This window comes from Delphinapterus leucas, chromosome 5, assembly GCF_059928025.1.
Source record: "Delphinapterus leucas isolate spDelLeu-1000000601 "Yukka" chromosome 5, BTC_Dleu_Yukka2, whole genome shotgun sequence".
In the NCBI taxonomy this organism is placed as follows: domain Eukaryota; kingdom Metazoa; phylum Chordata; class Mammalia; order Artiodactyla; family Monodontidae; genus Delphinapterus; species Delphinapterus leucas.
In genome coordinates, this window is record NC_143133.1 from 69344115 (window position 1) to 69369393 (window position 25279).

Sequence of the window (25279 nt, forward strand, 5' to 3'; positions counted from 1 at the left end):
ATTCTTTTTGGATGAGCTCTATTCTCCTCCTTCTGGTACCAGGAATTCAGGCTTTATTTTCAAGACTACCACTTAGGTAGGGAGTGGGTATGGGACTAGTGTAAGTTGCAACACCATAAGGATTACTATTCTTTACCAAGATTCTACCATTTTTCTTGAATACATGTACTCAGGGTTGCAAGCTGTTGGCTAGTTTCCAAAGTTCTGAAAAAGCTGATTTTAACAGTTTTACCAGTTTCTTATTGCTTTTATGAAGATGTGGGATTTTAGTATTTCTTATTCCACAGTTTTTGGTGATGTCACTTCTAACATTTTGAGGGTCTACCCTGAGACCTAGGAGTTATCTTTCTTGATAAGCCAGGGCAGTATAAAATACTGGATAACAGTATAGATATTTCCTCAGAAGGCCTTATCATCAGATGGCTTGGGTTTGAATTCTGGCTCCATTACTTGCTGCCTGTGTGATTTTGAGCAAGTTTCTCAACTATTCTCATTATGTTCATCTTCAAAATAGAATTTTAGACTATATCTACTTCAGAAGAACATTGTGAAGGTTAAGTATGCATTTACCACAAAGCCTGGAACATTGTAGGAATTTATTAAATGTTATTTATTTTACTTCTCTTTTTCGTTGTTATTACTATTACGTCTATCAGAAATCTACTTTACTTAAATGATAGCAGAAAAATATTTAAAGGTAAATGATACACAAGGCCCTTTACATGAATACTGCTTATAAAAGTAAGAAAGTGGCAAAAGTGGCATAGTCAGTGTTTGGTAAATAGTTTAATAAATTGTTGAATACCTACATTAGTAATACCAATACAATATTGAAAAGAATAAAGTTGGGCTATACATTGATGGCAAAAAATCTACAATACATTTTGCTTAAAAATGTTTCATGATTCAAGATTCATGAAAATATACACAAATGGATTTGTGCATCAATATAGATATACTGCATGAACTTAGTAAAAAAAAAATCAGAAAAGACACTCATCTTAAGTTACCACTTTGGTAACTTTAGGGGAGAAGATAGCACATGGTCTGGAATGATGAAACAGAACTGGACTTGTGACTGACTTTTCATTCTTTTACTTTTTTTGGTATTTTATCAGGTAAATATAAAAGGAAAAAATCTCTAAGGATACAATCTAAGACAATAATATTAGTTACTTTGGGGAATTAACATTGAAGGAAAGTCATTCTTAATAATTTTTCTTGGAGTGAACCTGCTTTGCTTCTGTGATAAGAAAAAATACAAAATTTTTGATTTAAACAAGAGATACTTAATGACTTTTAATCTTTTCTAATTCAAGTGTGAATTCCTGGGAACGACTGATATATACATTAGTGTTGACTAACTTAAAGAAAATCTACAAAAAATGCATGTTCAAATTATGGCCAACTATAAATTTAACTATGATTCTAAGTCTATACTGCTAGCTTAAAATTAGATTTGAGTCTAGTCATTCAAGCCAATAAAATGTTGTAGCAATTTCAATATGAATCTACTATGAGGCTCTTTTTCACCATATTCAAATCTTCCCTATATCTAAATTTTATTTTCTTTCGTCTGATTGTGGAAACTTGACATTAAAATTGTTAACATGGACTATAAGCTCCTTCCTCCTTCCCTCCCTTCCTTCCCTTTTTTCCTTTTACTGGAGGGGTAAGATTCTCATATGTCAGCTTTTCTGCCTGCTAGTTGAGTCTAGCCTGGTCCCATTACACTGTAGATAGAAGAGCTAAGAATTAAAGAGCTGCACTTAGCTAGAAACCTCACAAACCTTCCACAAGCCCATCTCCCAACAATGGGCATTCTTCTATACCTAGTAGGGCCTCCATAAATGAATGTTCCCACAACATTACTTTAACAGACTTGTGTCTTCCCTTATCACCTCTGTGTGACCACCAAATCCCAATGCTTCTTTGGGAAGCCTAAGTTGCTTTTTCAGTAAAATAAAAGGTAGGTATTTTAAAGTGCTTTCAGCACTAAAATTCTATGCATATATGTGAAAACTATGCGACCATTTCCCATACACAGACAATATCTAATGTATAGCTATTTTATATTCTGATTTTATTCTGTGTAATATTTATTTCAAGGTGTAGGTGCCCAAAACCTCAACTCATAGTAGCTGAGAAAATGGTGTCAAAGTAAAGAAATGCTAAGTATTGAGTGAAAATATACACTGAAAGGAGAAAATCAAATCAGGGGAAATGATTTCAGCACAGAGACTGAGACTGTGGGCTCCAAGGCCAGATGCCTGAATTCTAATTTTGTGACCTTAGGGAAATTTCCTAGCCTCTTCGTTCCACAATTTCCTCATTTGTAAAGTGGGGATTAGGTATAGTGTTTTCCCATCCTGTTGTTATAGCAACCAAATGAGTTACTGCATGCAAAGCAATGCCTCTGTTATAAAAAAGACACCTCAGTGTGTGTGAGAAAAAAAACATCACTCTGAAAGCAAAGTCAGGGCATATTTAAATCAGAAAAATAAAATAAAATACTCCTTGAGACCTTTATCCCCATCAAATGCTTGTTTGTGGTTAGGGTGTGGGAAGTTAGGAAGTTAGGAAGAAGTGTCAGAAACCAGACAGGCACAAAAACTGCAATAGAACAGAAATGTAAAATTGTTTGATACCACCTGCTGGCTACTGCTAGAAATGGCAGAAACAACAGACATCCTGGAAACAAAATGGTGGATTCCCCACCCCACCCCTGCCTGCCCCTTCAGCCCAATGGACAAAACAATAATCACCCCTTTCCCCGAAAAATGATAATAATAACATTTACAAATACAGTATAAGTGCAGTATGAAAGGTTGTGATTTTAGTTTATTTTTAAGGTTGAAATTTTAACGCATAACTGTACTACATCTGAATAACAAAAAAGTTGAAACTCCTATGTGTTAGAGACGGAAATTAGAACTTGGAGAGCATATCATTGTCCTAAAACCTAATTATCTCAAATTCCACTAATTTAAAATTTGTGAACTATTGATTATAATCTAGAAGAACATGATCGAAAGGTTAATTATAATGTAGACAACACTGTGAGGGATTACAAAGTTTTCTTTATGATTACCTGAATACATCATGGATTTAATAAATCAAAACTCATATCCGTTTCCCCAAACCCTTTGTATCTTGATGTCCCTTTCTCAATGAAAGGCCTCTGCGATCAGAATGAAGTCATTTTCATATTCTGTCAGTTTGGGCAACACATGGTTTCCTCTCCCTAGAATCTTTTCCTTGTCACACATCCTTCTTTTTTACCTAGTTAAATCCTATTTCTTCTCTTAAATTATTGAGTACCTTCTTACTGCAGGTACTTTTTGTAGGCACTGGGAACATACCAATGAACAAAATAGCAGGGATTCCTGCACCTAAAGAATGCACATTGGACTAATGCTGCAGTACACACAGCTCAACTTGTTCTTTCTGCAGGATTTCATCCATAAAGGAAAAAAAATAGGCAACTATGACCTGGTCCTATGCATACCTCCATAGGTCGTGTCCTTTTTAAATTTTCTGTTGGTTTACATGACTGTATATCCCCAATAAACTATATGGATTACAGTTTGTTTGCCTTCTTCTCCCCAAAATGTAAAAGTGTGCATAACAGAGGGTAGGAGATCATTAAGTAGTTTTTAAATTAAATAGTTTTTAAATAAATAGTGCATAGCAGAGTGCAGGAGGTCGTTAAATAGTTTTTTAATTGAAACTACTCCCCCAATGATCTGTAATTGATAAGCCTTTACTTATTAGGATAATGGCAAGAAATCTCTTCCTTCTTTTATAAAGCAAGTAGGCACTGAGTTCCCGTTCTGTGCTGGGCTCTGTGGAGCTGTGAATGGAATGCGAGCCAAACCAAATCAGCTCTCTACGAGACATTTTCTCAAAAGAGCACAAACTAACATAACATCACAAGTGGGCAGGGTCTATGATGAACTGTAACGGGGTGACCTACCTAGACGGGAATTTGGGTTAGACTTCCCCAAGGAAATGAAGGGATAAGTTAAAATGGCCACCAGACAATGGAAGATAATACTAGACTGAGGAAAGACCCAACCACAGACATGGGGAAACACGGCATTGCGAGGCATGGAGAGAATCCTGCAAGGTGGGAAGGCAGAAGAGAAGGGTTTCGTGAAGAAGAGGAGAGAGGGGGAGGCAAGAGCCAGACTATCCAGGGCCTGTTTGATGGTGTTCAGGTGATATAAATTCTTTTCAAGAGCAATGGGAAAGCTTTACAGAGTCCATTTTGAACTGGTTAGTGACATGGTCAGTATTTCTTGTTTAAAAGATTACTCTGGCTATTGTTCCTCTATAGTTAAGGTGGTTGCTATTTTCTTTATTTTTTTCCAGCATTTTCTGTTTGCCTTTTGTTTACTGTAGTTTGAATACGATATGACTAGGTATGTTTATTGTTTGTTTTGATTTGTTTTGTATTTATCCTTCTTGGTGTTCTCTGAGCTTTTGGACCTACGGTTTGGTCATTAATATTTGGCAAGTTTCAGCCTGTTAATGTCAAATATGTCTTCTGTTCTTACTGTCTTCTTCTTCTGATATTCCAATTATGACTATGTTATACCTGTTAAAATGGTAGCACAGTTCCTGAATGCTTTGTTGTTTTGTTTTTGTTGTTGTTTATTCAATTTTCTTTTCCTGTTTGAATTTCAGTCTGTGAGGTTTCTAATGATCTACAGACAAGCTCAGCCTTATTGAGTTGATTGATGAGCCCACTAAAGGCATTTCTGTTATTGTGTTGTTTTTTTTAAAAATTTCTGTCATTCCTTTTGATTCTTAGAGTTTCCATCTCTCTAATTATATAACTGATTTCTTCTTGGATGTTGTTTCCTTTTTCCATTAGAGACATTAACATATCAATCACAGTTATTTTAAATTCCTTGCCTAATAATTCCAACATCCCTGGCATGTCTGAGTCTGGCTCTGTTGTTTGCTTTTTCTTTTCCAACTGTGTTTTGTTTTTTATTTTTCCTTTTGGCATGCCTTCAAAAATTTTCCCCAAGTTTTATTAAGATATAATTGGCATGCATCACTGATAAATTTTTGTTGAAAGCTGATCATGTTGATTTGGGTAATAGGAACGGAGATAAATAGACCTTAAGGGTAGGATTTATGTTAACTTGGCTAGAGGCTGGCTGTGTTTAATGTTTGCTGTCATTATAGGTGCCGCAGGATTCAAGGGTTTTTTTGTGTTCTTGCTTTGGCTTCCCCTTTTGACTTTGGACTTCCCTAACTACTCCTCCTCCCAGGGAGTCTGTGTCTTCAGCTTTTTCTGCTGTAAGCTGCTGCTCTTCTACGGGCGTCACCTTGGCATGGCGGTAAGGTGTACGAGGGGGAGACTGGTCTACAATCTTCGAGTAGATCTCAGGCTTTTAGGCAGCCCGCGTCTCAGACTGTAGCTTCGCGAGTGTTTCTCCACTTGTACAGCTTCCTTCCCCATTCTGCTTACTCCTTGCAGTGGCTGTAGCATGCCCAATCTATTTCCTTGATGCTCTGATCTCTGTTGATAGTATTTCATTTCCTCAAACCTCCTTAGGTGAGAGAGTAAGACTGGCCTTCTGTCAGCTGGGATGAGGCTCTGGCCAAGTCCCTTCCCCTGGACATGGGCTTTGGCTATGGAGAAGGCTCTGGGTATATTTCAAAAAGCTTCTTCTCCCTTACCCTTTCCTCTGCCATTGTCAAGAATGGATATTTCTCAGATCTTTCCCTTGAGAATCTAGTGGGGTTCCGGGGAGGTAAAGCCCACGAATATGTGGGAATCCCCCATAAGATTGTGGCCTTAGGAGTTTCTTACTTTCACATGAGTACACGCTCAGTTTCTAACAATTCATGACAATGACCATTCAAGTGCCTCTACCAGATGCTTGAGCAGCATCTCTTTCAGGTAAAAAGAAAATCTTAGCTGTGTCTCTCAGTGTGTCTGCCTCTTCACAATTTGGGATGGCAGTTTGCCTGTCACCTTGATTCTTGTACAAATGCAGTAAAAGCCCTTAATTTTCATTTGTTTAGCTTTTTCATATTGTAAGGATGGGAGTGACAGCTTGCAAGCTCTTCACATGTCAGTGCTGAAACCTGAAGCTCAGCGCCTTGATTTTAATACATGATTTTTTATAACTTCCCATGTTATTAGTCATACATATATTTTTTCTCTTCTGGGTTTCTGGTTGTGTCTGGGTAGTTGAGTTTGACAGTTAATCAGAAAAGCTAGGTAATATTTAGCAAGGTAATGAATCAATATAATATAGACAACCTTCTGGAAGTAAAGAATGAACTGATATCAGCAGATGACTGATAGTCAACAAGGCAAATTCATGAATCTCTGCATTTGGCCAGCACAATTAAATTTGAAACAGATGCTCTAACAGTTCCCTGTGTTCCTGCTAACTGCATCTTAAAAGAAGAAATTTGAAGACATATAAAAATGAATTAAAATGAATTATAAGGTCAGAGTATTTTTATATCACTATATTGACATCATTTAAAAATAACTTGTTAAAAACAGGAAAATTCAAGAAATCAACCAAATTTTTAATCATATGTACCTGATTTATTCAATCAGCTTGCCTAATATTTCTTCCCCCACTAACTGGCTTGATTATATTTTTGGCAAAAATACTACTTGTAAAATCTGGCCAAATTATTTAATGCTTCACTACAAGCATAAGCAAAATCATATTTTAAGATTGAAAGTAAGAAGAAAATTCATACAATAATGTTACTGACCTTAATTTAACATCTGTACACACTAGTTGTTAAATTAATAAGATATTAAGAACCTTCCTGGGTACAGACTGCAATTTATTTGCAATCAGTGTATGTGAAAGTACATATACATACATGCATATGAATATTCAGGAACTCTGGGGCATCAGTGGTGGAGCCTCAAGCAATGAGGATCAATTAATATACCAAGTCTGTGTTGAGTGCCCCTTCCAGGTTATCAGAGAGCACCCTGAATATTCCCAGAACATAACATATCATAATATAAACCATTGTTTACCTTCCCTTCTCCTCAAACATACTGTAACCTCTTTGAGTGTAGGAATAACATCTTTTTTGTTTACCTTGTGTTGCTAAGGTCTAGCAAAGTGTCTGGCACATATTTTCTAACTGAATGGGTTAATAAATATAGTTTTGAAGCAAATACACCTATTTGTGTGGATATAGACATATATTATAAATGAGTGTGTATGTTTGTGTGTGTTTGGGGTTAAATACCTAAATACACAGAAACAGTCTGATACTAGCTATTTTTTTCCCAGAATTCAGTGACTAGGGAAGTGGATGCCTTGGAAGATTTGGGATTAAGAGATGCCCGATCATTTAAACAGTTTTAAGTAAATATTTTATGTGCTCCATAAGTCTAATCAAAATATTATATATGTAACATTTTATATATATATATATATACACACACAAAATAGTGTGTACATAGTATATGGTGTACTATATACTAATATATAATGTATATATATATAAAACATACAGTTATACATGTAATATATACATATGTAAAATTACATAAATATACTAATGTTATGGTTAGTTCTTAGAAAAGTTATTAAGCTAAGCACCAACTAAAGACTGTTCTCTGGAGTGAGCAAGTAGGAAAGCAGACAAGGTAAAATGAAAGTACCGCCTCATCCTCTCTCTCATTTAACAATTGTGGTGGAAGACATCCAAGGGTATGATTGTTGTGGTATCAGAGACCTAGGCTTCCTCTTTCTTGTTTCTCTGCCATTTTTAAGGTAGTGCCCATGTCCTTGAGGTTGAAGAGGGCTTGCCAGCACTTGGCCTGCATTCCAGCAAACAAGAGGGGAGGGAAAAGGAGGGGCACATAAAATATTTAGGTTCTTAATATCTTATTAATTTAACAACTAGTGTGCATAGATGTTAAATTAGGGTCAGTAACATTATTGTTTGAATTTTCTTCTTACTTTCAATCTTAAAATATGATTTTGCTTATACTTGTAGTGAAGCATTAAATAATTTGGCCAGATTTTACAAGTAGTATTTTTGCCAAAAATATAATCAAGCCAGTTAGTGAGGGAACAAATATTAGGCAAGCTGATTGAATAAATCAGGTACACATGTCTTTGAGAACTTAGTCATATGGCCACATCTAGCAGTAAAGGAGGCAGGGAAATGAGTGGTGTGTACATCAAGTCAGTGTAGTGTTCACTTGATGTACACAGCTAGAATTGAGACTCCTAATGTTCTGTAAGTTATTAGGGAATAACTAATCATCTCTGACAGATGGAGGCCTGTGATGCTTTAGGCACAGACTATATAAATTATCTGAAAAATTGGGAAAGGAAGAAAGGAGTGTTTTATATTAACCCTCTAACGTATCAGACTACGTACTAAAGCAAAACTCTGCATACCTATGTACACTGGCCTCCTGCAAGTTATTCCAATGGGCTTGATTTGCAAATGCAGCTTTGAGACAGTCTCAAGGCCCACTTCCCAATAGTTTGGTCCTATCGAAATAGAGATTCTAGACCTACTATTTCCATGCACATTCTGTCTTTTGACCACTCTCTTCTTTAGTTCTCTCTGTAGGCCGTTTGTTACCACTCGTAGTTCGATTGTTCAGATTCCACAAGGTAACATAATTGCTCTTCTACTCCTTTTACTTTACTATTCTCTCTGGGCAATATAATTTACTCTCATCTCCTAACCTGTTCCTACATGACAAATATCTTTAAGGATGTATCTTATGAACTCCAGTGCCAAATATCTCACTCTGGCCATCTTCTGGATATCTCTAATGGGCTCAATAAAAGTTTATTGAGCTTCCTATATGACATTTTTTTTTTTTTTTTTTTAGATTTTAAAAAAGTAATTTATTTATTTTTATCTTTGGCTGCAGTGGGTCTTCATTGCTGCGCGTGGGCTTTCTCTAGTTGCGGCAAGCAGGGGCTACTCTTTGCTGCGGTACGCAGGCTTCTCATTGCAGTGGCTTCTCTTGTTGCAGATCACGGGCTCTAGGCACACGGACTTCAGTAGTTGTGGCATGCAGGCTCAGTAGTTGTGGCTTACGGGCTCTAGAGTGCAGGCTCAGTAGTTGTGGCATATGGGCTTAGCTACTCCACGGCATGTGGGATCTTCCTGGACCAGGGCTCCAACCTGTGTCCCCTGCATTAGCAGGTGGATTCTTAATCACTGTGCCACCAGGGAAGCCTGATATTAGTTGTTGTTTTTTTTTTTGCGGTACGTGGGCCTCTCACTGTTGTGGCCTCTCCCGTTGCGGAGCACAGGCTCCGGACGCACGGGCCCAGCCACTCCGTGGTATGCGGGATCTTCCCGGACCGGGGCATGAACCTGTGTCCCCTGCATCGGCAGGCGGATTCTCAACCACTGCGCCACCAGGGAAGCCCTAGTTTTTTAATTAAAAATCTATCCAGTCTACTACATGTCTGCACTTTGTTATACATGAGTATACAAAGATATGAATTATATGCTCAGGGACAATATAATCTACTGGAAGATGCAGATAATCAATAGGCAAATTTTGCAGATGGTGTAATAAATAACAGAGAAAATATGGGGTGCTCTGAAACTGCCTAAAAAGTACCTGTCCAAGATTTTGGGATCAGAGAAGGCTTCCTACAGGAAGTGATATATAAAAGGAAATTTGAAGAGTCTGAAGAATATGTTCAATGAAGAAAAAACATGTTCCTGGGTCTAATGTAAGTCAGTGTAGCAAAAGGTACCCTCACAACAGGTTAGGTTGGGGAGGCCCATGAAGGCCACATAAACATGGTAAGTGTTTCAGTCAATGGCTGTAACATACAGTCATGGAAAAGTTTCATGCAGGAGAGGGTTATGTGACTAGATTTGAGTTTTAGAAAGATCACTCTTGCCACAGTGTGTAGAATGGAATGAAGAATAGTAAGACTAAGGACAGAGAGATCAGAGAAACCTTTTATAATAATCCCACACAGTTAAGTCCCATAGAAATCTCAAGTTTTAAGCCTTCACAACTGAATCTATAGTCGAAGCCAAAACCTACCACATCTCCCATAATTCTCTATTGTAGGGAATGACGTTACATTTATCTAGTCACTCAAGTAGAAATCTAGGAGTATTCTGCAATGCCTAATTTCTCTCCCCTTCAGATTCACCATGTCCTGCATGTTCTTCCTCCCTAGCTTCTCTCAGATCTATAACTCTTTCTCCACCAATATTCATTGTCCTATTCAGGCCTTCATTATTTCTCACCCAGATAATATCAATTGTCTCTTAACTAGTCACCCTCCATCACTAATACCATTTCAATCTATGTATACAATATTCCCCATAATGGTCTTCCCCTACACTCAAATGCCTCCAGTTTACTCCCTCACTAAAATACCCTTCAAGCAGTTTCCATGGCTTTAGCATGGAATGTAAGGCTGTACACGAACTGGCCTCTGTCTAACCATCCTTACAAACAAATGAATCCCATGCCTGAGATACACTGAGCAGTAATCTGCTGTTCTTCATATGCTCCATGTTGCTTTTGGTAATTGCACACCCTCTGCTTAGAATATGGCCTTTTCCATTATGCTAATTTGCAAGGCTTGAGTCGATTCTTCTTCCCTTGGGGTTTCTCTGACTTCCTCAGATTTAACTGCTTCCTTCTTTTTGCTCTTACCCTATTTTGGAATATTTCTCTCCCAGCACCTATGATCCTCTATACCACTTATTTATTTACATGTCTCTCTCACTCCTCCATACCCTGAGCAGCCTATAGGCACGTGGAAATGCTACCACCTCATTCAGATTCTGGCAAGAGTAAATCCTTATTTTTTGTTGATTCATCAAATGAAATAATTAATTTAAAAATCTGTGAACAGTAACACTGGGAGACCATACTCACAAATTCTATAAGAAGGAACATACAGGTTAAGAAGCTAATAAGCTTTAGAATGAAACAGAGGTTTAATCACAACACTGTAATATAAATGGAATATAAAAATAGTGTAAATTGATGCCTTTTCCACTTAAGTCGCATATTCTTACATTACTCCAGATAGGATTAAAAAGTATCATTTAGGAGCACCTACTATATGCCACATCTCATTATAAGAACTTTTCATGTATTAATTTGTTTAATTCTCATAACAACCCTGTGAGTTCGGTATTATTATCATCCTCACTTACAGTTGAGGAAACTGAGGCTAAGTGAGGCTGACTACCTTACTGAAGATCACACTGTTAGCAAGTAGTAGAGGTGGAATACAAACCCAGGCAGTCTGCCTTAAAAGTCCACACTCTTCACTAAATTGTACTGCCTAGGGCTTCCCTGGTGGCACAGTGGTTGAGAGTCCGCCTGCCGATGCAGGGGACACGGGTTCGTGCCCCGGTCCGGGAAGATCCCATATGCCGCTGAGCGGCTAGGCCCGTGAGCCATGGCTGCTGAGCCTGCGCGTCCGGAGCCTGTGCTCCGCAACGGGAGAGGCCACAACAGTGAGGGGCCCGCGTACCGCAAAAAAACAAAAAAATTGTACTGCCTAGTCTATAAATGGTCTTCTCTTTCAAAGCGAATTATATGTCCATATAGTGTCTTTTTCAAAATCATGAACCTAACACTTCAGCCCCTAAGCTCTTTATACATTTTAAAGTTATATCGTGTATTAAAATGTTTCGATTGCTTGAGAAATGGCTTATACATAGAGACAATGTGCAGTAAAATCAGGCACAGATTTGGATTCTGCTTCTGCCACAGCAGCTCTGTGACCTTGCTAAGCTTCATTTCCATCTGTAAAATGTAAATGATTTTTTTTTTGGTGGGAGGGGGATTGTTGAGAGGATAGAGTATGAGCATGTATGCCTGGTACATAGAATTGTCCAACAAATGTTAAATTATCCTCCTTTTTCTCTCCCTCTCCCTGCCACCTTCTCTCTCTCAGCCTCAGTGACTTTATCTCTAAAATGGGAATTATGATATATTATAATATAGTATTTTATATACTTACACATTTGCAAATGTCCCATTTGGAACCTGTCAAATAAAAAGTGCTATAGCTTCCCTGTTATTTCTGAGTTGTTTAGGCCCCCAATATGTAGATAAAGCAGCTAAGAATCCAAACCAAGGATGCAAGAGTGCCATCTAGTGGTGGTTTAAGAAAAAAATCAAGACACCTAAGGATTATACTGCTTAAATGGTTGCCTAGAAAGCCCTGGGCTATTTTGTTTTATTCATTTCCCACCTTGAGAAATAATCTAATGTGGCTCACAGGGAAAGAGAAAGGAAAGCCCTGAACTGGATTCTTCTCTGTTCTTCCATTGTTCCAAGAATGTCCAAAATCTTTTCAGAATGGATCCACAGATTTCTGGTCTTGTTAAACTCATTATCTTCATTGCTGAACTACTCTATTCCTAGATTTCTAAAAGGATGTGATTCAGCTCCTCAGTTAGGCATGATTTGATAGCCTAATGCTATCATATGGATTCAGCAGTGTCGTTATGACTTAAGACCAATCTCTCGCAAGAACACCCATCAGTCAAAATCTATTACATTTGAGAGGTGACTTCCAAGAAGTCTAGCATATGGTTTACATCTAATCCCAAATGATATCAGGAATGAGGTGGAAGTTCTGGTTAAGGTAAGGCTAGATCTAAAGATGGTTGAAAACAGCCTTTCTGGGATCCCTGCACCTCTGCTCCATTACCCAGGGAAGTTCAATCCAGCGTAACTGCTAAATACCACAGTGATTGTTATGAACTAACTGCATGTTTGTGTTCCCCCCAGATTCATATGTTGAAATCTAATCCTTGATGTGATGGAGGTGGGGACTTTGATAGGTAATGTGGTCATGAAGTTGGGGCCCTCATTAATGAGATTAATGCCCTTATAAGAAGAGGCCAGAGAGTTAGCTCACTCTCTTTCTGCCACGTGAGGACACAAAGTCAGCAACCTATAATGAAGGAGAGGCCTCTCACCAGAACCCCGCCATGCAGGTGTCCTGATATCCAACTTTCAGCCTCCAAAACTGTGAGAAAGAAATTTCTGTTGTCTATTAACCACCGAATCTATGATACTGTGTTAAAGTAGCTTAAACTAAAACAGTAATATTCTGATTTCATAAGTTTAAAAGAAAATAATATATTCAGTATGATGACAATAAGGCAATAAAAGAACAGACCACAGAAAACACTATCTTGTATAAACTCCCCACTGTTATCAAATCTTTTTATTATTTCAATCTTGTAATTGTATTGTCATAAAATGCAAGGTGACTGTTCAAATATTAATAGTTTTGGTGGTATGGTGGTATCTTATAGCTCCCTGAGGTGATCTAACTAGGGAGATATTACGTTGTTTGTGATAAATAATGCATTATTAAATAATTTTTATCAGAAAAAAGTCACCCAAGTAGAAATCATTTCCTTGAAAGACTAGTAGGTATTTGAAAATAAACAATAGTTTTAATTTTTTTGAGAGTTTAAAAACTAAGAATAAGGCTTCCCTGGTGGCACAGTGGTTGATAGTCTGCCTGCTGATGCAGGGGACGCGAGTTCGTGCCCCGGTCCGGGAAGATCCCACATGCCGCGGAGCGGCTGGGCCCGTGAGACATGGCCGCTGAGCCTGTGCGTCCAGAGCCTGTGCTCCGCGACGGGAGAGGCCGCAGCAGTGAGGGGCCCACGTACCGCAAAAACAAAAAACAAAAACAACAACAAAAAAAACTAAGAATAAATATGCGCTCAAAATTTTGCTATAGTGAAAATAAATATTTAATGATCTAAACCCGTTTAAATAGTAAAATAATCAGAGTAGAAACATCTATTATTTTCCACTTTGTTATTTCAAGGCGTAAGTGAAGAAAACAACTAAAAAATAAAATCAAAACAAAACAACAACAGTAACAAAAAATCCTTCTCTTGAAACACCTAAAATCTCCCTTATATATTCTATAAGGTTATCAAGCTTTCACAGATGAGTTCCAAGACAAAGTACATTATAAGAAATGGTTTTACAGAATGCAGTCAAAAGCAGTCATAGAATTCTCCACCTCAGATTAAAATTAAACAGAAGTTTCTAATGACTAAGGTGAACCTATTATAAGTACCTATACTTTTAAAGACCTGGATTAACTAGGTTAATTTTGCTTAAAAATGCAGAATATGACACCAGGACAGGAGAGAACGTTGAAAAGTCATTTAATGCGTTAGTTACTATACCATGATGTGACAGTATCAACTTCTGGGCAGGAAATAGGGCAAGGAATCTGAAATACTTCAATAAGCGCTGCTAATGCCAAAAGTTAACTATTGTTCAAGTCTGAACATTCACCTCTAGTTCTGATCTATGTTTAGTAAGCCTGACTCTCAAACAGAAATTACCTATGTTTGAAGCAATCACCCAGGAGATTTCTGATTTCAAGCTCTAAAAGAAAAGAAAACAAAACCAAAAAGAAAGGGAAAAAGTAGTTTGATGGCATAATGGTGCAGTAGAAAAAGTGAAAAGATTAGAGTCAGAGAGTGTGAGGTCAAATTCTTTCTTTGTTACTGACCTGCTGTCTGATAGTGGAGTAGTCTCTTGATACTTCCGGACTTCAAAATTCTTGTCTGAAAAGGGGGGATAATTACTTTCCTAATTGGGGATATATTTTTTTCAGAATTAAATAATGATTAAATTTGAAGTTTCTAACACAGTATGTAACCCATAGAGGTGCTCCGAAACACACTTTAAAATTTTTTTCTCATCACTATGACCACATAGATTTCAGTGTAGAAAATGGGATTGGATAATCTGCCCTCATAACTTGAATGGTTATAACTGTATTGAAGTGACATTGGCATGTCCTGAAAGAATCTAAAAAAAAAAAAAAATTCACTGACGAAATAACAGCATACACTTTTAATTCTCTTCCTGTGCCCTTACTAATAATCCATTCTCCTCAATCAAGCTTAAGCACCTATATTCCTGAAACAACTTCTAAACCTGCCCCCAGACTTGGACCAGCAAAGCTTTCTAATCTTCCTTGCCATGGCTTATTAACGTATCTTGCTTCAGTCACTTTCCTAATTGGCAGTGGCTGACTGGGATGAGTCTACCAGCAGGGAGGAGTGTGGCTGGTGGGCTGGCAGCTTGCTGATTAGCGTGTGCTGCCTTGTGCCAAAGTCAATTCTGGGATGCCAGGTGTGCAGCCTGTTAGCGCTCTGCAGCCCATGCCTTGTGGAAGACAGGGATTTGGAACGAGGTTTGCAGAGACTTTTTTTTTGCCCTGCACAGGCTTTCTGTTCATTGCTTTCATGTCCTGCTACCACCCAGACATTCTACTCCTGCTGGCACTTTCTCCATACTTTCCAATTAAAACCGTCCATGTCTCCTTCTAAGGCTGCCCCGATTCTTTTGCCTAGATAGGCTGAAGCTGTATCCAGGTGATTTTCTGATTTTCTCTCTCTTTTTAAAGTTCTTTTCAGCTTGATTGTGGTATAATTGGCAAATAAAACTGTAATATATTTAAAGTGTACAGTGTGATGAATTGATATACATTATGAAAGGATCCCCACCATAGAGTTACTTAACCTCATCTCACATATTTACCTTTTTTCTTTCTTTTTGGTGAAGACACAAGTTCTTTTCCCTTAGCAAATTTCAATTACACAGTACAGCATTATCAACTAGATTTACCATGTTATACATTAGATCCTCAGACCTTATCCATCTTATAACTGAAAATTTGAACCCTTTAATCAGCCTCTCCCTAATGCCTCACACCCAGCCCCTGGCAACCGAGATTCTATTCTCTGTTTCTATGAGTTCAACTTTCTCTTTGCTTGGAATTTTTGCTCAATTCTTATGCAGTGCTCTTTCCTATCTCTTCATGCCTTCAGCCATAGACCACTTGGATTCACAGAACATTCTACAAGTATCCTTGATTCTCAGAAAATACTCAGGCTTGCTATTTGTTGAATATATAAGACAGTAAAAATGTATGTTTACTTTAAGATTTAATAAAACCTGTACACATATTGTTTCAGGGATCCTCTTAGCATCCCAATGAGGTAGACAGCATAAGTTTTACATCTATTCATAGTGGAGAAAATCTAGACTTTACAGAGGTTACATGCTTGTTTAATCTAGAAGTGGAATCAGAACCTAACAGAAGCTCTCTTCATTCTTGGTGCAATATTCTTTCAAACATGTAGTTAAGTGCTCAACATTATTTGCTGTTTTATTTAATAATTTTATTTATTATTATTAGTTGTTTTATTATTATATTTGTTACTTCAGATCTTGATTATCTCTTTATTAAACTACAATAACCTCATTATTAAGGGACTTTCTGCCCAGTAGGTGACTGGTTTCTCAAAAGTTGAAGTGGAATGTTCTTCTTATCTGCCATTTTTATGATCACCTATAGTATGTGTTTCATGTAACGGGTACACAGAGCCCACTTATTATATAGCTTTCCTGAACTAAATGAAGAAGCATGTTTTTCACTCACCAATTCCACTGTAAAAAAGATATTTCTAATATTAAATAACTTGTCGGACATGCTGGTGGAGGGGAGAAATGCTCCAGAGTAGGACTAATGTTGAGACCTATAGGGAACTAGACAATGATGAGGGCAACAGGATAAAGGGAAGGTAAGCATGAGGGAAGGGAGGAAGACTAGTGGCAATATTGAGAAAGGTATGAAGAAAGCAGATATATTGGTAACTCAAAATGATAGTCTAATAATTAGATATTTAATATTTGGTTTTATAATGTATACAGTTTACATAATATAGAATTTTAACCACACCCAAAGAGAGGTCAGGCCTTTGCTCTCAGCTTCTGGGATGTGATTTCTAGGCCTGGAATGTCACACTTGATAAGAGTGGCTTTGCCTGGGGGCTTTGGTGCAGCTCAGTAGTGACAGTTGAATTTAGGGTGGGAGTTTGGGAACATGCCATATCAGCTCTACCTCCTGAGCAGCTGGAAACTGAGATCAGCCACAAGACCAATCAACCATGCCCATGTGACAGATCCCCAGTAAAGCCTCTGGACACCAAGGTGCAGGTTAGTTTCCTGCTTGGCAATATGTGCTGTCACGTATCAGTGCCAGGAAAGTACTGCTGTCCCTGACTCCATGGGGAGAGGCCAATGAAAGCTCTGCATTTGGTACTTTGCCTGGACTCGACTCTATGTGCTTCTCCCTGTGGCTGGCTTTAATCTGTATCTTTTCCCTGTAATAAACCATACCTGTGAGTGTAACAGCTTTCACTGTGTTCTGTGAGTTCTTTTAGTGAATTAACAACTCTGAAAGTGGTTTCGTGAACTCCCTGAACTTGCAGTTAGTGTCAGAGTGACTGCAGCCCTCTGCCCTGTGTTCCTTCTAAACTTCACAGTTGGCTAACCTATTGCAGTGAATAAGTTTTATTTGCTTATTGTTTTTCCCTGTATCCATGCAACCTTCTTTTGGAAACAGCACTCTGATTCCCTAATTTTAAAAATTAGGAAAGTACCCCACTTGACACTTTTAGTCTCTATAATTTTGCTAACCTAACTCTCGTTGAACTCACAAATGTGCTTATCTATACTATCTATCTATCTATCTATCATCTATCTAAAATCATTTTCCATTTACTTATTGCCTCAGTTTAACCTACTTAATTGGCCATCAGCTTAAAAAGAGGTAAAAATAACTGCCCTCTTGAAATTTAAATTCTTGTCGGGGAGGCAGATTAAACAAAAGTATATATTTTTTCTATAAAATATTGGAAGATGATATGTGCAATGGAAAAAAAAAAACATAGAATAGGGCCAGCGGGAGCAGAAGATTCAGGATTGGGAAGCAGTTCACGATTTTAAGTTAGATTGTCAGGTAGGTCTCTTCAAGAAGATGACATTTTAGAAAAGCCTGAAGGAAATGAAGGAGTTAGCCACACAGATATCTGGGAAAAGAGAAACCCAAGCAAAGGGAAAAGACAAACCTTAGAGGTGAATGGCTAGTATATTCATGAAATAAGAAAGAGGCCTGAGTGGATGCTAGGGGAAGGGAGGTCATAGGAGGGGTGTGAACCTGTCCATGATGATTGTATCAGGGATAAGAATGTGACCCATGTCTAACCAATAAGACTCAATTAGGGGACTTTGAGATGGGATGCACATCTAAGATGTTGTTTCTTATGGATATCTATACAAGCTCATGATTAATTAAGAATAAAGTTAACAAAGAGGCTTAAGTCCACTGGACTTGAGCTTCATTTGACATAACAAAGGAGACTCGATTAAAAACTGAACACACACTGGCGTATTTCACTTAAATACAGAAATATCAAAAATTCTGAAATTCCCTTCAAACAATTGAACACTGATGATATGAATATCAAAGAAGTTGGATAACTGCCCAGGTACGTCTTACCTAGAGGTGTATAGAGTTCATAACTCCCAAAATATGCCATCTTGGGATATCCAACCTAAACTAAAACAAGATCTGACCACTCCTTACCTATTTATTGATAAGAAGGAGAGAATTAAGTATTAGATAATAAATAGTAATAATAATAGCAAACGATTACATAGAATTTTACTATGTGCCAGAATTGTTCTAAGTGTTCCATGTATCTATGAATGTATGTGTGTGTGTTGATTCCCTAAAATACTTAATGAGGTAGATATTATAATCCCAGTTTTACAGAGGGATGAAACTAAGGTACAAAGAGGTTTAAAAAGACGTTCCATAGCTTACCTAATTTGATCATAGAAGAGCCAGATTTTGAACCAAGATACAAACATACCTTGGAGATATTACAGGTTTGTCTCCAGACCAGCACAACAAAGTGAATATCACAATAAAGCAAGTCACATGGAATTTTTGGTTTCCCAGTGCATATAAAAGTTATGTTTACACTATACTATAGTGTATTAAGTGAGAAATAGTATTGTCTTAATTAAAAAATACTTTATTGCTTAAAAAATGCTAAGCATCATCTGAGCCCTCAGTAAATTGTAATCCTTTTATAATAGTAACATCAAAGGTCACTAGTCACAGATCACCAAAACAAATATAATAATAATAATAAAGTTTGAAATATGGTGAGAATTACCAAAATGTGACACAGAGACATGAAGTGAGCAAATGCTGTTGGAAAAATGTCACCAATAGACTTGCTTGATGCAAGGTTGCTACAAACCTTCAATTTGTAAAAAATGCAACATCTGCAAAGTGCAATAAAGTACAGTAAAGGTATGTCTGTGCTCTGATTCCAGAATATGTGCTCCTAATCATTTCATGACCTTCATAGCAAACTGCTATTTTTTCTTTTTTTTTTTCTTATTGTAGTAGAAACCACTAGCTGCCAATCCAATATTTAGTCAATCATAATATTGGAACACTGAATTTATTCAGGGTGGCAATTTCTCAGACTCTCCGGTTATGAGACCAAGTTAGGCTAATAATATATAAATAGAGATTGCTTGAAGGGACTTCTGGGAAAGTTCATTAATGGCAAACACAGAGCTGGAACAGGTCTTTTGCCCTTTTTGCTTACTCCTTCCCGTTCCTGGATATGAATGTGATGCCTGGAGCACCAACAGCCATTTTGGACAATGAAGCAAAACGCCATGCTAGGGATATAAAAGAAGAAAGATGAAAAGAGACAGACTGCCTGATGCCCATGATATTATCATATTAGTCATGGAGGATCTACTTGAGGATTTTTTTCACATGAAAAAAAAAAAACACCTCATATAATCAAGCCACTATCTTTTGGATTCCCTAACATAAGCAGTCAAACTGAATCATGGAAATCTGTGATCTAAGTAGAAAAATGAGCAATCCAAACATATCCCTTCTGGAGTTTTAGTTACTCCAAAAATATAAGACAAGCAGGTAAGTCGCTTGCAAATGCAATGAACTTTGTATATACAAACTTTGCAGTATAAGGCATTTGAACTCCCTGTACTCTTTTAGCAGACAAACATACACCCTAACAGATGTTTGTTATTTGGTTTTAGTTCTTAATAGAAAAAAACTCTCTATTCCATAATGAATATAATATTAAGACAGAAATACCAGTACATATTTCTTATATATAAACTTATTCATGTACTCATATGTTCATATATTAATGTGTAGTAATATATTCATAAATAAACTTACTCATAAATTTGAAAAATGATTTGGCTTCAAATATGCAAACAATAATTGGCAAGCTCGTTATCACTATTCTTATTTATAGGAAGTTCTGAAGGATGTTAAGCAACTAAAAAAACCATAAGCCACAATTTCACAAAATAAGCTATATGTTTATACAAACACAAAATGAGGTTTGTACACTGCAAATACATTGTTTAGTCACAGGAGGCTTGAAAGCACAAAACCTGAAGTTTAAGGTTAGAAGTTTCCCAAGTGCTTTCTTGTACCGTTGGCAACAGAGAACAACTACCTCATCATAAGGGTGTTTGGTTTTGTTCAAGGACATACCCCAAGTATCTAGAACCATGTGATAAGTAGGTGCTCAGTAAGTATTTGTTGGTGTTGAATGAACTGGATGTGAGCACTCAGAGAAAGTCAAAGGAGGTTTTCCTCATCTATCATTTCAAGATACGTAGGCAGCCCCTTTGAAGAAATATCTTTGAAATATCAAGCTGCCCCTACAACCACAAAATAAATGCAATATAAAAAAAAACTGAATAGATAAAACCTAATACAATGGAACAAAGTTTCTAATATCAAAGGGGTGCACATTCTAATTTCAACTCCTCTGCCTGCTGTCTTATTTGCTCTGTTTTCTTATTCTATTGATAGCATAAAGTCAGACCTCAAACGCTGAGAAATTTGGCATCTGTGTCCCAGGGCATATTAATTTCTTAACTGTAATAGTTGTTGTTGTTGTTGTTTTAACTTGGCGGGTTACCCACCACAGAAAGCCTCTGAGGCAGGAGGAGGGCAGATGATTTAATGATATATTGTAGACCTGATTTAATGGTAATCAGCTTGTAGACCTGACTGTGGATTCAGGGAGAGAAGTTTGGAGAGGGTAGACACTTTGTTAGGTAACTGCTGCACATCGGTCAGAGAATGATGTTAAGGAGGCAGAAAACAGTGAAAGATAGAATGGGGGTGGAGAATAAAGAGGCTGGGCAGGTTTCAAATCTCATTCCACACGGGATGTAGGATTTTTAGCTTTTACTTTCACACACATATACACATACACTCACATGGAATTATATTTATTACAAACGTTACACAGAATAACTTGTAGAGATAATACTAAGAATGCCTTTACCACCTAACAGTTTATATTTACATGACAATATGACTTTTGGGTCCTTAAACCTGTATCGTGAATCATTCATACATAAATGAATTTACACATTCAAGTATAGCCTGGATTTTTAACTTTGTATGTATTATTTTTATAATCAGTCTTTAGAAACTTTTGTACATTTGTTATAGTTGAACCTAGCAGCCTAGATACTAACACATTCTGTTGATTCACTGTTAAATATTTATCCATCTATTTATCTCTCCTTATACTTAGGTAGTCTTCTATCGGTTTTTTTTGAAAACATACTCCTCTCTATGATTTATGCTATAAAATCTGTCTTTATTTACCTCAATGCAATATTTTGTTTTCCTTAGAACCTTTATTAAGCAAATACTTCATCATTTAATTTTATCTGATATGCTATATATTTATATATAAATTTAGATCTTTCTGGAATATCAACTCTGTCCTAATCATTTCCTTTCTGTTATTAATTATTATGTACTTTTCCCTAAAACTTTATTTTCTGTATTATTTGTGCTCTGAAAATCATGTAACCTTATTTTTCAAGTCATTTGAATGGAAGTTTTGTCATATTTTTAGCCATGTCAGTTTTTTTTGTCTTTGATTCAATAATTTGCAAATTTTGAAATAGATATCTAAGAAGATTCCTAAATCCTGGGAAATCCTTGGTGTGCTCATCAATTTTTTTTTTAAACTCGTGACTTAAAAATTATTTTACGGAGATGAAATTCACATAATATGCAATGAATTATTTTAAAGTGTACAATTCAGTGGCATTTATGCATTCACAGTGTTCTGCAACCATCATCTCTCTCTAGTTTCAAAACTTTTTTATCACCCTAAAACACCCTGTTCTTACTACAAAATCACTTCCCATTTTCCCCTGCATCCATCTACTGGCAACCACTAAACTGCTGTCTGTCTCTATGGATTTGCCTATTCTGGATAATTCATATGAAAGGAATCATACAATATGTGACCCTTTTCATCTGCCTTCTTTTACTTAGAATGACGTTTTCGAGATTCATACATGTTGTAGCATGTTATCAGTATTTAATCCTTTCTATAGATGAATAATATTCTACTGTAAGTATATACTACATTTTGGTTATCCATTCATCCACAGAAGGATATTTGGGTTGTTTCCATCTTTTGACTATTAGAAATGATGCTGCCATAAATACCTGTGTACAAGTTTCCATGTAAACATATGTTTTCATTAATCTTAGGTAATACCTAGAGATGGAATTGTTGGATGATATGGTAATTCTATGTTTAACCTTTTGAGGAACTGCTGAACTGGTGTCCACAGAAGCTGTACCATTTTATATTCCCCCAGCAATATGAATGTTTCTATTTCTCCACATTCTCACCAATATTTATGTCCTTCTGTTTTGTTAATTATTATGGCCATCCTAGTATGCATAAAATGTACTTTATTGTGGTTTTGATTTGTGTTTCCTTAATGTACAATGATATACATCATTTCTTGTGCTTGTTTGCTATTTGTATATTTTCTTTAGAAAAAAGTCCATTCAAGTTCTTTGCCCATTTTTTAAAATCAAGTTTTTGGTCTTTCTGTCTTTGAGTTGTAAGAGTTCTTTATTTATTCAGGATATTAAACGCTTATCAGATATATAATTTGCAAATATATTCTCCCATGCGTAAGTTGTCTTTTGACATTATTGATAATGTTATTTGAGATACAAAAGTTTTCATTTTAGTGAAATCCAATTTATCTATTTTTTCCTTGTTACTCATGCTTTTGATGTCAAACCTAAGAATACATGGCTAGATCCAAAATCATAAAGATTTATCCTATATTTTCTTCTAATAGTTTTATACTTCTAGATTTTACATTAATGCTTTGTATCCATTTGAGTTAATTGTGGTATCTGGAGTGAGGTAGGGGTCCAGCTTCATTCCTTTGCACATGGTGGTCATAGAGCTGTCCCAGCACCATTTGGTGAAGAGACTACTATTTCCCCACAGAATGGTCTTGGCACCCTTGTTGAAAATCCATTGGCCATAGTTGTTTGTTTGTTTGTGGACTCTCAATTTTATTCCATTGTTCTATATGTCCATTCTTATGCCACTACCACACTGTTTTGAATAATGTAGCTTTGTACTAGGTTTTGAAGCTGGGAAGTATGAGTCCAGCAAATTTTTTTTTTCTTTTTCAATATTGTTTTGGCTATTTGGAGCCCGTTGCAATTTCATATGAATTTGAGGATTGGAATTTCTGCAAAAAAAATAAAAAGCCACTGGATTTTTTACAGGTATTGAATTCAATCTATAGATTGCTTCGGGGATAATTCTATCTTAACAATATTGTCTTCCTCTCAAAAAGCATGAGATGTCTTTCCATTTAATTAGGTCTTCTTTAATTTCTTTCAACAAAGTTTTATAGATTTTAGTGGACAAGTCTTTCACCTATGTGGTCAAATTTGTTTCTAGGTATTTTATTATCTTGGATACCATTATAAATGAAATTATTTTTTAAATTTCTTTTCGAATCATTCTTTGCTAGTATTGAGAATAAAATTGAGTTTTCTCCATTGATAATAAGAATAACCAACAGTTATATAGCACATATTAAATGCCAGGCATTGTTCTAAGAGCTTACACATGTCTATGGTCTCAAAACACTATAGTCTATAAGATAAAGGTACACTATCTTAGCATGGCCTACAAGGACTTCCCATTAGGCCTCAAGCTATACTTCTATCTGTATGTATATCAACTGACACTGAAACAGCTCACTGTCACTGAATACACTATGTTCTTTCATCCTTCAATATCACTGCACACTTTATCCTTTTTTGGCTAGGATTCTTGTCTCATATCATCTGTCTGGGAAACTCCTACGTATCCTTCAAGAATTAGCTCGAATGTTGACTCAGCTACTTAATCAGTCCTTTTAGGGAGGATCCATGCTCCTGTCTTTTTTAATGGTTTATATGTGCCTCTTTTATAATGATTTCATCTTGTGTTGCCATTATCTTTCCTGCTTATTCTGATGCCCTCCACTGTACAGAGATAGTTGAATGCAAGGACTGTATTTTATATGCTTTTGCACCTTTAGGGCCTGATGCCATATCCAACTTAGTAGATTCTCAATAACGCTTTCCTAGATGAATGAGTGGACCAAATACACAAAGGTGATCTACTTTGTCACAAAATGTACTCATCCTAGTTCATATATCCAAAAAGCAGTAACCAAATTCCCCTGCATGGTTTAAATCAAGAAAATTAACTTTGTTATTAAACACACTACTGGTAGCGAATGAGGGAGTCTTTTTCTCCCTCTCTTTCCCTTCCTCCCTTATTCTCTCTCACTTAAAGTACTAAGGTCATATTTGTTCATCTAAAAACCAAACAAAAAAATGAAATGAAATGAAATGAAATAAAATAAAATAAAATAAACATAGCTTAGAAATATGGTACTGTTATACTTTACATTAAAACCTCTAAGAATATTCTCCTTATATTAACATGGAAAGAAACGTTGATAAGCAAAATGATTTAACAGAAAGAAGACAATGTAATTCAGAAGATTTGAGAACTTCTTATATTCCTTTTTAAGAGTGTGACACTGACTCTATATTGTACCTCTCTGAGCCTCAGTTTCCTCATCTATAAGGCAAAACGAATACTCCCTGCTCTGCATACCACAAACTACTGGGGTGAAGATCAAGAGAGATAATGCTTTTGAAAGAAAGTCATGAAACAAAATGTGCTGTACAGCAAAGTATGTAGTTATTCACTCACCAAACACAGTTCTTGCAGGCACAGATTCTCTATTAAGCCAGAATGACACTTGGGAGAGAATGACAGTCATGATGCAAGGCAGATATGTCTGAATCACAAAATACCCAATTTTTCTTTTCAAGTGGAAATGAGCTGTCATTACGGTATATTCACCTAGAAGAAAAATTTAAGAAGCTTAAGAAACTGTAATAGTCAATAGTTTGAACATTTTGGAAATGGAAGGGATTAGGCAAAGAACAGTCCCTGATTTAAA

General features: G+C 36.5%; 1 protein-coding gene across 1 annotated transcript in view; it reads right to left on the minus strand.

Annotated features, from left to right (window-relative positions):
• Positions 1 to 25279, minus strand: part of GABRA2 (gamma-aminobutyric acid type A receptor subunit alpha2) — a 115723-nt gene that overhangs the window by 13531 nt on the left and 76913 nt on the right. Inside the window, exon 7 of the mRNA XM_022565004.3 lies at positions 25027 to 25179. Coding sequence (XP_022420712.2) covers positions 25027 to 25179 — 153 coding nt within the window. The remainder of the gene's footprint in view (positions 1 to 25026; positions 25180 to 25279) is intronic.